At 41.7% G+C, this 15,229-nt stretch overlaps 1 protein-coding gene across 3 annotated transcripts in view; it reads left to right on the top strand.

Annotated features, from left to right (window-relative positions):
• The window catches only part of BACE2 (beta-secretase 2), a 115,233-nt gene that overhangs the window by 79,758 nt on the left and 20,246 nt on the right, over window positions 1-15,229 (top strand). For 2 of the 3 annotated variants that reach the window (XM_082392925.1, XM_082392924.1), the window contains one exon: window positions 5,373-12,343. The exons of the other annotated variant lie outside the window; for it this stretch is intronic. In XM_082392925.1, the coding sequence (XP_082249051.1) occupies window positions 5,373-5,626 (254 nt within the window). In that variant the 3' untranslated portion in view covers window positions 5,627-12,343. Of the gene's footprint in view, window positions 1-5,372; window positions 12,344-15,229 lie in introns of those variants that run through there. 3 annotated transcript variants of the gene reach the window in all.

The following is a 15,229-nucleotide window of genomic DNA, read 5'->3' as shown; positions in this document are numbered from 1 at the left end:
GCTTTCTCTAGTTGCGGTAAGCGGGGGCTACTCTTCGTTGCGGTGCGCAGGCTTCTCATTGCAGTGGCTTCTCTTGTTGCAGAGCATGGGCTCTAGGCACACGGGCTTCAGTAGTTGTGGCACGTGGGCTCAGTAGTTGTGGCTCACGGGCTCTAGAGCACAGGCTCAGTAGTTGTGGCACACGGGCTTAGTTGCTCCGCAGCACGTGATATCTTCCTGTAGCAGGGCTTGAACCCATGTCCCCTGCATTGGCAGGTGGATTCTTAACCACTGCGCCGCCAGGGAAGCCCCTCTGCCTTCTTTTGAACTGAGCATTTTTTTCCCCTTGTTTATTAGCTATGACTCTTTGCTACGTTATTTTAGTGGCTCTAGGGTTTGTAGTATCCACATTTACCTTATCACATCTACCACTTCCTGAGTAAAAGAACCTACACAGTGTACTTCCCTTTCTCCCCTCTGTCATTTGTGCAGTTATTGTCATACATATTACTTAGATGTGTGTTACAAACCACCCAATATATTGTTCTTATTTTTGCTTTAATCAGTCAGTTATCTTTTTAAATATTTAAAGTTAGAAATGAAGATTTTACAATTGCCTACATAGTTACAATTTATAGTGTTTCCACCTGATATCATTTTTCTTCTGCTGGAAGGGTTTCCTTTAGTTTATTTTATAGTGGAGCTCTATGGTGATGATTTCTTTCTTTTTTTCAGCTTTATTGAGATATAATTGACAAATAAAACTTATACATATTTAAGGTATACAACTTGATGTTTTGATATATGTGTACATTGTGAAATGATTACCACACCCAAGCTAATTAACATGTTCATTGCCTCACATAGTAGTTTCTTTCTTTCTTCCTTTTTTTTTTTTTTTTTTTTTTGGTAGTGGTAAGAACACTTAAGATACACCCTCTTAGCAAATTTCAAGTATACAGTATTGTTAACTATAATCACCATGCTGTACATTAGATCCCAGACTTATTCATCTTGCATAACTGCAACTTTGTGTGCCTTAACACCTCCCCATATGCCCACCCCGCCAGCCCCTAGCAACGACCATTCTACTCTCTGAAACTATGAGTTTGACTTTTTTAGATTTCACATGTAAGTGGATCATGCAGTATTTGTCATTTTGTGTCTGGCTAATTCCATTTAGCATAATGTCCTCCAGGCTCATCCATGTTACACAAATGGCAAGATCTCCTTATTTTTTAAGACTGAATAATCCTTCATTATGCATATGTGTGTGTGTGTTTGTGCATGCGCATGTGTGTGTCTGCCTATGATAAATTCTTTCCGCTCGTGTATGTCTGAAAACATCTTTTTTATCTTCACTTTTGAAAAATATTTTTGCTTTGTGTAGAATTCTAGGCTGGCAGGGTTTCTCCCCCTGGTATTCTAAAGATGTTGCCCCACTATCTTGTAGCTTGTATTATTTCTGACATGAAATCTTCTGTAATCCTTTTCTTTGTTCCTTTGTACATAATATTTCTTTTTCTCTCTGCTTTAAAGATTTTTCTCTTTATCACTGGTTTTCAGCAATTCACTGGTGTATTCATGTTTCTTATACTTGGGGTTCTTTGAGCCTCCTGGATCTGTGGGTTTATACTTTCTATCAAATTTGGAAAATTTTTGGTTACTATTTCTTCAAATATTTTTTCTGTCTCCCATCCTCTCCTCTCATTTAGGTGGTCCCATGGTTTACTGATTTTCTATTTTTTTCAGTATTTTGCTCTTTCTTTGTTTCATTTCGATAGTTCCTATTGGTATGTTTTCAAGTTCACTTGTCTTTTTTCTGCAGTGTATTATCTGCTATATTAACACCATTCAGTGTATTTTTCATCTCACGTAATGCAGTTTTTAATCTCTAGAAGCTTGATGTAGGTCTTTTTTTTTTTATATATAGTTTGTATGTCTCTGTTTAACATGGCTAATACTTCCTCTAGTTTCCTGAGTGGAATAGAGTTATAATAACTGTCTTAATACCCTGTCTAATAATTCTATCACCTGTGTCATTTCTTGCTAAGTTTTAGTTGATTAGTTTTCCCCTGCTACGTATTGTGTTTTCCTCTTTCCTTGCATCTTGGTAATTTTGTATTGGATGCCAGACATTGTGAATGTTACCTTGTTGGGCACTGAATATGTTTGTATTCTCTAAAATACTCTTGAGATTTGTTCTGGGTCACAGTTAAGTTCCTTAGAAAGAGCTTGATCCTTTTTTGTCTTGCTTTTAAGCTTTATCAGAGGGATCAGAGCAGTGTTTAGTCTATGATTAATCTTTCCTATTACAGAGGAAAGACCCTTAGTGCTCTAAGTACCCTGTGAATTGAGTGAGTTTTTCTGGGTTTTTGTTTGTTTTTGTTTGTTTTTTTCACTGTGGGAAACAAGAGTGAACAGGAAATAATTGGCAATAGGCATTATTCTCAGCCCTGTGTGAACTCCAAGCACTGTTTCTTTTAATCCTTCCAAGTGGTTCTTTCACTGGCCTTCATTCATTTTAAGGTCAGCACTCAGCTGGAGGCTCAGGGGAGGTCCTCTGGAGATGTGCGGCATTTCTCTGTGTAGCTGTCTCCTCTGCACTTCTCTCCCTGCAAACTCTAACAGCCTTTGCTTCTCTGGATTTCTGCCTCTGTCTCCCCAACTTGGGGAGACCACCATACTCTGCCAGTGTAACCCTTCTCTGTGCCACAACCCAGGAACTCTCTCAAGGCAGTAAGAAGGGCACCTGTGTGGCTCACACCATCTGTTTCCCATCTCTCAGGATTTACTGTCTCTCCTTGTTCAAGTTTTAATATCTTCAGAGTCTTTTTTTCATGTTTTTTTTTTTTGTGTCTATTTTAGTTGTTTCAGGTGGGAGGGTAAATCTGGTTCCTCTTCCATCTTGTCTAGAAGCAGAAGTGGTTTCAAGTGATTTTTCATTTCTTTGTGCTTTGCTCTATTAAGATATTGTCTTTGCACTAAGCATGTTTCACTCTCACAATTGCATTTGTTAAAGTTTCTCTATTTACAAAGTAAATAAATCTTTGAAAAGACAAATGACCTACTGTGGAAAGACATTTGCAGCCAAAAAAAAGTTTTTTACCATATAAACGACTCTTACAAATCCATGAGAAAAAGATAGAAATTATAATAGAAATAGAAATGGCCAGTGAGTGTATTTTTCAAATAGTCCCCCAACTAGTAATCAGAGACTTGTAAACATTATGATCTTGGATTGAGGACCATCATTCTTCCTTATAGATGCTTCCTTATAGATGCTGGTGTGAGAGTGGGAAGTGGCACCCCCATCCTATGCTGGTGGGCATGTGTGCACAGTGGCTCAACCTTTCTTGTGGGCATGTTGTCAGCATATATCCAGATGCCTAAAAGTGAGCATACCTTGACCCATATTTTACTTTATTTATTCATTCTGAAACATAATAAGAATATGGGCAAAGATTTAGGTACAATATGTTTCATATGTCAGTGTTTATAATGGTGGAAATACTGAAAACCACTTAAATAGTCACAAATAGGGATTGATAAGCAAATTTGATACATCTATAGTTTGGTTTTTTGTGTAGTCATAAAAATAGCATTGTGGAAAATTAAGTGATATCAAAAGATTTTTATCACGTAATGTGAACATACAGTGTATGAAACAGCATGTGTTACATGATCCCATCTTTGTTTAAAAAATTGATGCCTATGATTATACTCTAAACTATGAATATTGATGTTTCTGGGTGGTGAATTTATGAGTTTTTATTTCCTTGTTTACTTATATTTTCAAATTTTCTACTATACGTATGTATCGCCTTTGTAATAAGAAGAGTGGAGTTATTTTTTGTTATTTAAAATGTTTGTTAAATGCTATAGGCCAGGTATTGGCAAACTTTTTCCACGAAGAGCCAGATAGTAAATATTTTAGGTTTTTGAGCCAGATGGTCTCTGTCACAACTGTCCCACCCTGCTGTTTTAGCACAAAAATAACCATAGACAATACATAAATGAATGAAAGTGGCTGTGTTCCAACAAAACTTGATTTTCAAAAGGACCTGGCAGGCTGCCGGTAGCTGAAGATGCTACAGGCACTTGGGTGTCTAGATTAACTGAAGGCCAGCATCCCTCTGTTCGTAGGTATTGCAGGCTCTGTCCCTTGCTTTTCTCTCCCAGCACACTTAGAAAAAGCCATGGATCCACATTTACAGAATCCACATTTGTAACAAGAAAATGTAACCTCTTTGCAAACTATTTGAGTTTGTCTTTTCCCACATTTTAAACCATACTTTTAACTATTATTCCATTGTTATTTTGACTTTCTCTTTCCTCAGTAAAAAAAAGATATTACTTGGCAGGTCTTAGGATCTTGAGGCTTTACTTACAGGAAAATTAATGCTTAGCAGTGTTATTTTCTGGCACCTAAATATTCATTTCTGCAGTTAAATACAGATAAATGGGTCATGAGGCCTTTTTCTTTTTCCAGGTAAAACTTGAGATGCCAAGCAAATTCTATACTTCTGAAAGGAGCAGATCAGGCTAGTGTAGACAAATGAAATACTGGCAATCCCCAACCTGCTTCAGGAAATCACTTCAACTTCCTTCTCCAGGAAGAACATTTTTCAAGAGTCAGTTTGCAAAAGTCACGGGATGAATTGTAGCCGTGTTTTCTCTTGGTTACCAGTTATGTCCTGAATCTGCTGTTGCACTCACTAACCACTCTTGATTCTGGGTCCTGTGTACACTGGAGATGTGACATAGGACAGGAGTGCAATGGGGAAGGGTCTCCTGGGCCAGGCTTACCCAGCTGGTCTTGGAACCCATTAGGAATGTGGGTCAGGCTGATGTGAGCATGTTACCTACTGGGGAATCCACCACGGAGCATGCACTCAGGTTGACTCCACAGGGGAAATCCCTGTGATTCTGGCGGGTGCGGCTGAGTTTTCTGTTCTAGATGCTACTTCTCTTCCTATTTCCTGGCCCTACTCTTCCTTGCTCATCTCCACTGAGGAAGCAGGACCACACAGCTCCTAACAGGCTCTGACTGACACACTCTCACCTGCATAGCGCTCCAGCCTTGCCAGCCTCCACGAATCACCTGACGCTTCCGCATGGGCCCTTCTGCACATTACTCCCCACCATGTGGGTCCAACACCTGCAGACCTTGAAACATGCTGTCATTCCAGTGCGAAGGGGACCGGATCCTCTGAAGGGATACGGCCACCGAGACCTCCCTCGGTGCGTGCTCAGATGCCTGGGCCCTTGGAACCTGAGTGCCGATGTGACTTGACTTGGGCTGATAAAGCACAGGGTTATCTCTTTTGTCACGCGATAGAGATGGACTGCTCATTTCATAGCTGTGGATTTTCCCCCTTCTGTCTCCTCAGAAATCGCAGGTGCTCCAGTGTCTGAAATTTCTGGGCCTTTCTCAACAGAGGACATAGCCAGCAACTGCGTCCCTGCCCTGCCTTTGAATGAGCCCATTTTGTGGATCGTGTCCTATACTCTCATGAGCGTGTGTGGAATCATCCTTCTTATCTTAATTATCCTGCTGCTACTTCCGTTCCGGTGCCGGCATCTACCCCCAGATCCCGAGGTCGTCAATGATGAGTCCTCTCTCGTCCGGCATCGCTGGAAATGAAGAGAAAAGCCTAAACTCTAGCAACCTTGAACTCAAGGATTATGACAATTCAAGGGGCAGCAGGCAGGGGTTATAAGGCAAGGTTTCTTCCTGTGTCCATTAGTCTTAAGTCTCTGTTCTGCTCCCAGATGCCTTCCAGATTCACTGTATTTTGATTCTTGATTTTAAAGCTTCCTCCTACTCTCCTACTTCCAAGGAAAATGATAATAAAAGACACCTCATTCATAATCAAAACAGAGTGAATTGGGCTTCAGGCTTTATTAGCTGGTTATGCCAAACTATCTAGGTGTGCCACCCCCCCACCCCCCTCCCCAAAAAAAAGAAAAGAAAACCAAGAGCCTTGCTTGTTTGGCTTGTTCTCTCCTCCCTCCTATCTCTGGAGAAATAAGTGCATATAGTTTATAATTCTTCTTAGCTAATGGGAAGCTTTTTGTATTCATCACATTTAAGGGTATTTTGTACCAGGCTCAGCCTGCGTCAGCGTGGTACAAGAAGGCTCACAGTATGACAGCAGAAGAAGTCTGGGGCCTGATGGTATGACCATCCTGCCCCCTTCTGAGTTGGAAAAAGAGCAGCAGGCCCCTTTTCTGGGTCTCTCTGTGCTCTGAACGGGAGCTGGACTCTACTAGAGAGAGATGCTCACTTAAGTCTTCACCAGCCTCTTCTGAAGATGGAAGGCCTTCGAGTGGGAAGGAAACCTACTCTTTGTACTCAATACTTCCATAGTATTTTGGGTATAAAAGTAAAAACTACCTCTGTTGAGACTTTTTCCCAGGGTCCTGTGCCTGATGGGGGTGCAGGCAGCCTGGTTCCAGCCGCTGCCCTCACCTAAAGAATCCTCTTTCCAGCAGGCGAGACGTAATAGGTGCTGAACCACATGTCAACCTGGAGACGTTCTGTCACCAAGCTGGTTACCATCACATAAGCTTACTCTTACTTAAAATGAACAAACACTGTATTAAGAAGAAAAACAAGTTCTCTTTCACTAGCTTAGTTGTTTCTTTTTCCAGTTCTCCTCTGAAGGTAGGTTGCTGATTATTCTTTTGGGAAATAGAGAAATGGCTAAATACCCATACTCCTGACCAGCTCTCCGAGGAAGGAAGGCACAAGACATGCAAAAGATGCTAGGGAATGTCTACTTTTTCCTGTGCTTTGGAACCACGTGCTTCTCTTTGCAGGACTCCCGAGGCTCGAGCACACCCATCTGAAACAGCTTAACCAAGTCCGTCAATGGTTGACCTACATGCGTCTTCCCTTTGGCATGTTCAGTCTTTGGTGATGAGTTGGGTGTGCCGTGGTATCCTTATTTGGGGAAATCCACACTTGCTGTCATTTATTTGAGGGCTTTGGCAAAAGAAAAGCAGACGACTTTAACATGATGTCATTAGAAGAAGGGTTTAAAGCCAATATCCCTTCTGTCACTGTGTGCCAAGTTCAGGGTTCCCTTTGCATTGCTATTGGGATGGGTTGGATATATACTACAACCCCACTGGAAGGGCTAACTGAAGTATCTCCTCTGGCTGGAGTGTTACGTGTGTTCAAAATAGGCTTCCTATGGATGTTTCAGCCACCTGCCCTGCACACTGTCTCCCCAGGTCACGTCCATATTGAGAAATAGGTGACCATGCCAAAGAGATGTGGAGCCACTTATACATGTCTTGGTGTCCTCACAGACTCTCCAGAAGCCACAAGAATCTGTGGGATTCTTGTGAAGAAGGTTTGAGTTGTGTCTTAGAACATGGACCTTCTGTGTTCTTCAAGATTCATTCAGGCATGGCCGTGGTGGGAACGATGCCCTCTTGAAATGGGATGATAGGAGGTTCTGTTATCAGAATCTCATTATCATTTCCACTCTCAGCTAGTTGAGAGGTAATAGTTTCAAAATACATTTCAGAGATAGAAATCTCTGAAATTCCAATTCTCTTTTTGCCCTCTTGGCTTTTTCATGGGTTCCTATTCTGTGGGCCACTTTACCTAGATGTGAAGGCAACAACCCTAGACAGTGCCTTCCCCTTGGTGTGAAAAATCCAAACCCCTGAAATAAAAGGAGGGAATTGCAAGTATGACCCGGTTAGTTTTGCTACTTATTTCTTCACTCAGGCGTCTTCTGTTTCATTTTCCCGTGTTCTGTTTCCAAGCTGGGTACCGTTTCTCTAGCTGCAGATTCGTAGGCACTGTTCCCAGAACACTTGATAACAGCAAGTTAGATTTCAAGCTTGGGTATTTGAATGAAGTTTGCTATAATGCTCTGTATTTCCTATCAAATTTCTCTACCTTTTCATCTGAGATGTCATTGGATGTGACATTTTAATGGAAATGCTTAAATTACAAAAGCATAACTTAGCAACAAGAATGAAATAGACAATTGAAAGTAGGACATTCTCCTGGCATACCTTGCTGCTGAAAATTGGACTTTGAGTCAAAACCCTGTTAGTGACACTCAACTCCTCCAGTTATGTAAATTGATACTTAGCTTGGCAGACCTTCAAGGAGGCTTGCTTTGAACAGGAAAGGGGGTAGCAATCCTTTGGGGGTGTCATTTTTACCTCACAGCACACTGGAAGGTTATGGAAGATGGTCCTCTCCTGAAAGATGAAAATTAGCATTAGGTTTTTGTCAAAATCTCGTCAACTCTCTGATGGGAAATGGACGCTTCTACATGAACAATGTTGTTTTTTTGTTTGTTTGTTTAATAGGCTGATGCTTTATATTCTTGATAAGTTATTCAGAAGCCTGAAATGAAATCCTGCCTTCAGAAACTGAAACTGTTTATGAAAAATAGTAATGGATGGGGATTGATTCTATTTTTTTCCTCTGGAATTTAAAAGAACCACAAGTGATTGGTGTCTGATCACTATGGCATTTACCATGGTGGGCAATTTTGTATTTCTCATGAACGATAAAACAAGTACCTGGCATTAAAGAAACAGATTCCTTGTGTGTGACAATGGGGAAGGTCTCCCTGAACGCAGTCCACTCCCAAACTTCTGTAAGGATTTTTTTTTTTTTACCTGATTCTGTGTAACACAGATGTTTAGGTCAGAGATAAATTGGGGGTCAATTACAGTTCAAAACTATGAAAGTAACTCACAGTAATGCAGCATTAACAACTTCACAGAGCTTTGGGTAGTAGATTTTGCAAAGCAGTTTTGATTTGGGGATTCTGTCATCTCCTTTAAGAGGAGAGGAAGGATTATTTCTTTATTTAATAGGTTCTCCTCTCAAATGGAAATTTGTTAAATCCCTCTTACCAAGTCCCCACCGGTGGAGTTGCCAGGCATGGTTCAGTTCCAAGTTCTGCCCTAGTGCCACTTGATGTCATTGGAAATAAATCCCTGCCCGACAGCCTGGTCCATAAACAACAATAGTTGAGTTTCATAGACTTTATCCTTATTAGTAGAAACCAAATAATTGAGTGGAATCCCAGTGCATTTTTCTCTTGCAGAAACTTATTAGAATTTATTACAGAACTGTTCAGAGGGAAAACTTGCCACTGAGTTTGTTTTTTTTTTTTTCTTTTTTAGGAAAAACAAGTAAACACCATAAAATGTAAAATTATGGGTTTTGCCAAGAGGGATACTAGATTTCTAGTGCAAAGAAAGCTCCACACAACAGAAGTTATTGTGTACATTTCTAGTGGGTTTTAAGAATTTCAGATTTGAACTCATGGCAGTTTACCAATTAAATAGCAAGATGGAAAGATACATTTTGAGAGTGGGGAGGGAAGAATAAAAATATAATCGAAAGTATGCTAACAAAATAAGCAGAATTAGCTCTTTTGGAAAAGTAGCTTCAATTCCAGGAATCCTCAGATTTCTTTTACCCTTAAAGCTGCTGAAGCAGTTGGAGATGTGATTTATTTCACACAGCCGCAAACCCCAAACTTCAAGAACATTCAAGCTGGAGTCGTGTGTCAGATGTCAGCACGGAAACAGTGAGAAAAGGTGGTCCCTTACACTTACACCGATCCAGGTGAAGATTGGGGCATCCAAGGAGCACAGAGTAGATGATGGTTGGGACTGGGAAAATTCTAGAACCTGGGAAGGGTGGTGGGGTAAGAAGTCGTATCCCTTGGTCAGCAGATGACTGCAAAGGTCTGAACAAACTGAGAACAACACAGGATGTCACAGGAAACTCTCATTTCCCTGAGTTTTTGGCACGGCCTACATTTTTTAGGACTTTCCCAAAGGAACCCCTCAGGATGCGTAATTTGTCAAAGAGAAACTTGCTTTGCAGCCGTCACCTGTGTTCTAACAAAACTAGAGACACCTGAACTCCCAAGCAGGCCCCTGTCCTTAGGCTGTAGGTTCAAGGTTGTGCACTGGGAAGTTCATAGGGCAGGGTCAAGGGTCTGGAGCCAAAGGGAGGTTGGCAGAGTTTGGGGTCTGAGCATCTGGGGGGGGCCTCCTGGCTGCAGCCACCCTGGTAGTTGCACTGAAAGCCAGAAAACTCAGACATGGCCATGTCCCCCCAGCCCTGCTGGCCAGCCCACTGACTCAGAAAGAGTCCTGCAGCTTCTTGACCATACTCCTTCTCTGGGGACACCTGCTGTCAGGGACACTTCCAGAAAGAAGGGCTTGAGGGCAGCAGGAGGCTCCCTTGGGGCACTGCTGTCCCCGCTGGGAGCCTGGGCACCAGCATCCTCGAGTGCACGCCAGTCCTCATCAGAATCCGTGCAGCTCCGGGCTCCCTGGGAGCCTTGGTGAGAATGCCTTCCCTGGGGTTGGGGGGGCGCGGGTGGAAACAGCCTGATGCCCCAGGTCGGCAACCTTGTGAGATGTGGTCGTGAGAGCAAAGCCGGGCCTCCTGGTGATGCAGTGTGTCTGCAAAACCTCTAGTTAGTAGGATCAAGTAGGAGTGTCACAAGGACAAGATGTGACCAGTCAGTACAGTGTTTTCCCCCCTGTCTCTCAGCTTTCTCTGGGTTTCTTATAATCAGATATTGCATACAGACGTCAGTGTTTCTAAACTACATGGTACCGTGTGACCTCACAGCACACGTGCTCTTAAAGGGCACCCAGGACCTAAAGGCTGGCCAGAGGCACATGAAGGTTCCGGATAAACTCAGATGCAGCCCACAGCACAGTCACAGAGTCACTCCACAGCACCTGACCTTTGGTGCTCAAGGGCGGCCTCCATGTGCCCCATAAAGCCTTCGGGTACTTGTTGGGACACCACTGGCAGAGCGGTGATTCTGGATGTGTCCAGCTAGTATCTCAGGATACAGGAGAGGGTGTGATGGTAAAATATCTGTCTCACCTCTAGATATCGGCTGGTCAGGGCTTGCCAGTACCCTGGGAGCAGCAATGAGAAGTGGGCAGTTCTCTTTGCAGGTGGAGAGTTATTTGTAGAGGATCACCTGGGTAAAGTTTAAATTGCACGTAACACACAGGTGTACCCCACACATATCAGTCTGAATAGAATATTTTTTGCCAATATAGATTTATAAATTATATAATTATAAATTATAGATTTATAAAATAGATTTTGAATACAAGCACAGCTGTCATACTAATGATATCACTAAAAGGAGAGATGAGGTCTTAAAAATCTTTGAAACCTAGCCTAATTTGACACTGATGTTTTTCCATACAATTTCCTTCCTTTTGGTTGGAATAATTGTATTTTTATTCATGATGCACGCATGGATCAGAATCGCATGAGAAGGCAAGTGTCTCGAAGAGGGCTTATTTTTTCTTCTTTTTTAAACGCTCCATGTGAGGGTAGTTGAAAGTTTCCTAATAAAACTAAGGTTTCAGCTTGCTTCATTTCACCTGTTGAAATAAAATTTCACCTGCGCCTCACGCCCTGGTAGTCAGCGCTTCTGAGTGAAAGCTAAGAAAACCTTCAAAAATTATCTCTGTGAGATAAAAAGTAAGCAAAGCTAATTAAGGATTTATTCACGTATAATGAAAATAACCAAAAATAAACTTCCATAACCCCAGTTTCTTTTACAGTTTTGTGTTCTTTGCTGCTAGTATTAACAACTTGGAATTGTTTTTTCTCATTTCCTAATTGTGGATGTAATGTTATACATTCTTATTAGTAAGGCTGGAAATTCTGTTTAGGGTTGGAATTAGCATAATGAGAGGGAAATGAATGAATGAGATTTACCATGTGCTAATATAAGATGAATTTTTGTAATCTAGAATGATGTATTTCCTACTATATCTGTTAATTCGCACCGTTAAATATACTTAAAATGTAAAATCCCTATGTTCAGTCACTTAAAGCAGCCACTCATTTTTTTCTCAAAAAGGATGACTTTTCTGCACCAGCAGTTTCTCTTTTGGCTGAAGAGCTGCAAGCCTTGTATTCTAAAATAAAGTCCTGAAAGCAGTGCTTTAGAAAATGTATTTATGTGTGTATCTCACATTTACATCCTTTAATACACAATGCTTAAGTGTAACCCGTATTTCTGAAAATGCTTCAGGTTATTTTATATTTCCCTTTTGAAATTTTCCTCTATTTATAGTATATCATGTTGATTTAAATCCAAGTCGTGATAGGACCAGGAGCTGGACTACAGAGGTATTCATGCTGTCTGAGAAGATGCTATCTTAGCTACTGACCAGTATCCAAATTGTTATGCACCTCAAAAGTGGAATTTTCTACAATAATCTTATTTTTCTACCTGTCTGTTTCAATTTGAGATATGTACCATTGAAAAGGAAATAAAAGAGTTTGGTTTGTTTGAATAAATAATACTTCCAACTTGTTGGATTTGGGATTTTTTTTAATACTTGGGTCAAGTCACACTTCTGAAATTGCTGTCGGTGACGTGTCACGCTCTGCCTACCTCCCCTACTTTAATGTGGGTTCCTGGAAAGTATCCAAGAGAAAACCGAATGAAGGCAGGGGCCAAGTCCAACCGTTAAGGTATACAACAGGCTGGAAATGGGAGAAGAGAACCGTCCCGGGGAGGAGTGGAGAGAAACCGCCTATAGAAAAGCCCCCCCAATAAGCACATCTAAACAGTCTTGAGAATTTAACAGGGCTGTCAAACGGGGACTGAAAACGGCCGGATTGGGAATGCTCCGGACCCACTCCCACAATCACCCAGCAAGGAGATGGCATTCTCCAAATTCTACAGATGAGAAACCAGCTCCAAGTCACATGCCCAGGAAAACACAAGCAAAGGGTTTGCCCTGGGAGTGGACCCAGCTTTGTCCACCTCCAAAAGCAAAGCTTCCTCTGCACTACACTCTCGCGCCCAGGTGCCGTGCTAAATCACACCCTCCAGAAGCCTAAGGATCCAGCCGATGGGTCAGTCTCTAGAGAGGGGTGTGCGCCAACTCAGGCGAAGCAGAAATACTTTATGGAGACGGACATCATCCCTGAGCCGTGAACAACGCTTGAAAAGTACACTTCTTTCAGTGACTAGACACTTTTTGGTTGACAATACCCAGACAAGGAAAAAAAAAAAAAAAGAGGGTCAGACCATTAGGAGGGGAAGCAATAGTTACTGGAGAAACAGAATAGGAGGTATAATTTCTAATAATAAAGGAGATTATTTGATTTCAGTTTTCACTTTTTTCTATGCTAGATTCCCAGGTTTATCAGTTTTGCGATGCATCAGCTGTGGGTGGCATTGCAGATGTGATTTTTCATGCTTGCCACTAGGTGGTGCCGTTGTGAAACTTTGCGGAATGACGTTTGTGCCTTTATTTTTTTCATCCTGTGTGGCTTCACAGACGACTTTTATCCACTGTGTCTGTAATTAAACTACATCCAGCAACTATCAAGAGTATCCACTCCTCCATTTTTCTCCAAAATAGACTCTGCCAAATATACTGGCCAGATGTGCAGTAAATCTTGGAGGCAGTCCCCAAATACGCATCTCCTGCCGTGGCGGGACTACTTGGCTGTGTCACAGAGAAGTAAACCGAGTTAGGGAGATGCGGAAAAGTCCCCACGTGTGGTGGCAGAGTCCAGACTGGAAAAACCAGCTTGTCTGATTACCAGACCTATGATCTCAACCATTAAGCTACTGTTTTGGTAAGGTTAAAAATTGGAAATTGAAAGGAAAGTTATTTTTAAAAATTAAAAAGATGTATGCTAAGAAAAAATGCTACCAAGGAAAATATTGGGGAAAATATTTGTCACAAATACAAGGAGAGAAGCTAACATTTATTGAACAGCAAATTCTGGCATCTTAGATGCATTATGACATTTCATCCTCAGAACTCCCCATCAGGTACACATTGTTACTACAAAATATTGTAGGCAGGGGGCCCAGAGATCACAGATTCAGAGAAATCAAAGGGTACAGAGAAAGGAAGGTCTCAACCCAGTGTGTCATCGTGGTAAATAAATAAAACTGAAAAGGTCCTTCACATGTAAAAATTGCATACAAATAATCTAAATATTCTGATGCTTTGAAATCTGGGTGCTTGCTGACCCTGGAGAGACGGGACTCCCAGGGTTGGCCAACTCCCAGAGAGAGCAAGCAACTCACCTGCAAGCAAACAACTCACCTGGGTGTGTGTCTTTCAAATACAGAGCAACCAATCCAGAGCCTGCATCCCTAAGATCTCCTTTACCCTTTATGGACTGTCACACTCTGGGCCACCATCCACTGCCCTAATCACCCCAGGGTCAGGTACCAGACGATTAAGGACAGCCCCCATGCCCCAGAGCCTGCTGAAATTATTCAGTCTGGGCAGTCCTAAACCTATTTACCCTGCCTTGCCCATTGCTTCCTGTGGAAACTACAGTAAATGCTCGTGCTCTCTCCCTCCTCCCCCTTCTGCATGCTCCCTTGGCCTGGTGCTTCCCCGAGTGGCCCACACGGGACGCTGTGCCTCCTGTCTCTAGGGATCTGTGAGTAAAACAAACTTCTTCCTTCATGACAGTCATTTCTGCTGCTGTGTGTCTTACCTCATTAAAGCAAACCCAAGGTACCCTTAAGCACCAAAGAAAAAGAACATGAGCGCCCAGGAGAAAAATATGCAGAAGCTATGAACAAGAGCTGACAAATATGGTCAAGAAACCTGCAAGTGTCCAGTCTTAAGGATAAATGGTTAAGTAGCTAAAAATCAAATGAACAAAGTTTTCAATGACAAATAGCTGCCTAAGTGGTGAGCAATCTCCTCTTTTGCTGATGAGAAGTGTAAATTGGAAAAATCATTTGAGAGAGCCCTAAAACATCCAAGTCATGGCTGAATCAGTACTTCTTTTAGAAATCTATTCTAAAGAAACAGAAATGTGGGCAGACAAGGAAATAGTGTAGAGCGAGAAAAGCAATTTGCTGAATAATATGCCAATACGGCATCCATTTTTGAAGAGAAATATATTAATGTGAATGTGAGGGTATAAACTATGAGTCTAGGGAGTATATGAAATTCACACTAACCTGTTACCCCAAGAAGTGGGGATCATGAATGGAAAGGGATGGCTTAGGGGTTTTTAAATTAACTTTTATTTTAATTCAAGTAACACATTTACATCATTATTAAAAATTCAGATAATCTCAAGAGAGGCTTATCACAAAAAAACAGTGGTCACCTGCCTCACCCCTACCCACCTTTAGATGCTGCTTGCAGAGGTAGCCTTCAGTCTTGTTTGCCCTGGTACTTAACTTCCATGTTTCTAAACGATGTA

The sequence above is a fragment of the Balaenoptera borealis genome (genome assembly GCF_965194805.1).
Source record: "Balaenoptera borealis genome assembly, chromosome: 5".
Taxonomy (NCBI): domain Eukaryota; kingdom Metazoa; phylum Chordata; class Mammalia; order Artiodactyla; family Balaenopteridae; genus Balaenoptera; species Balaenoptera borealis.
The sequence above is the reverse complement of the archived record's forward strand: the minus strand, read 5'-3'. Positions and strand labels throughout refer to the sequence as shown.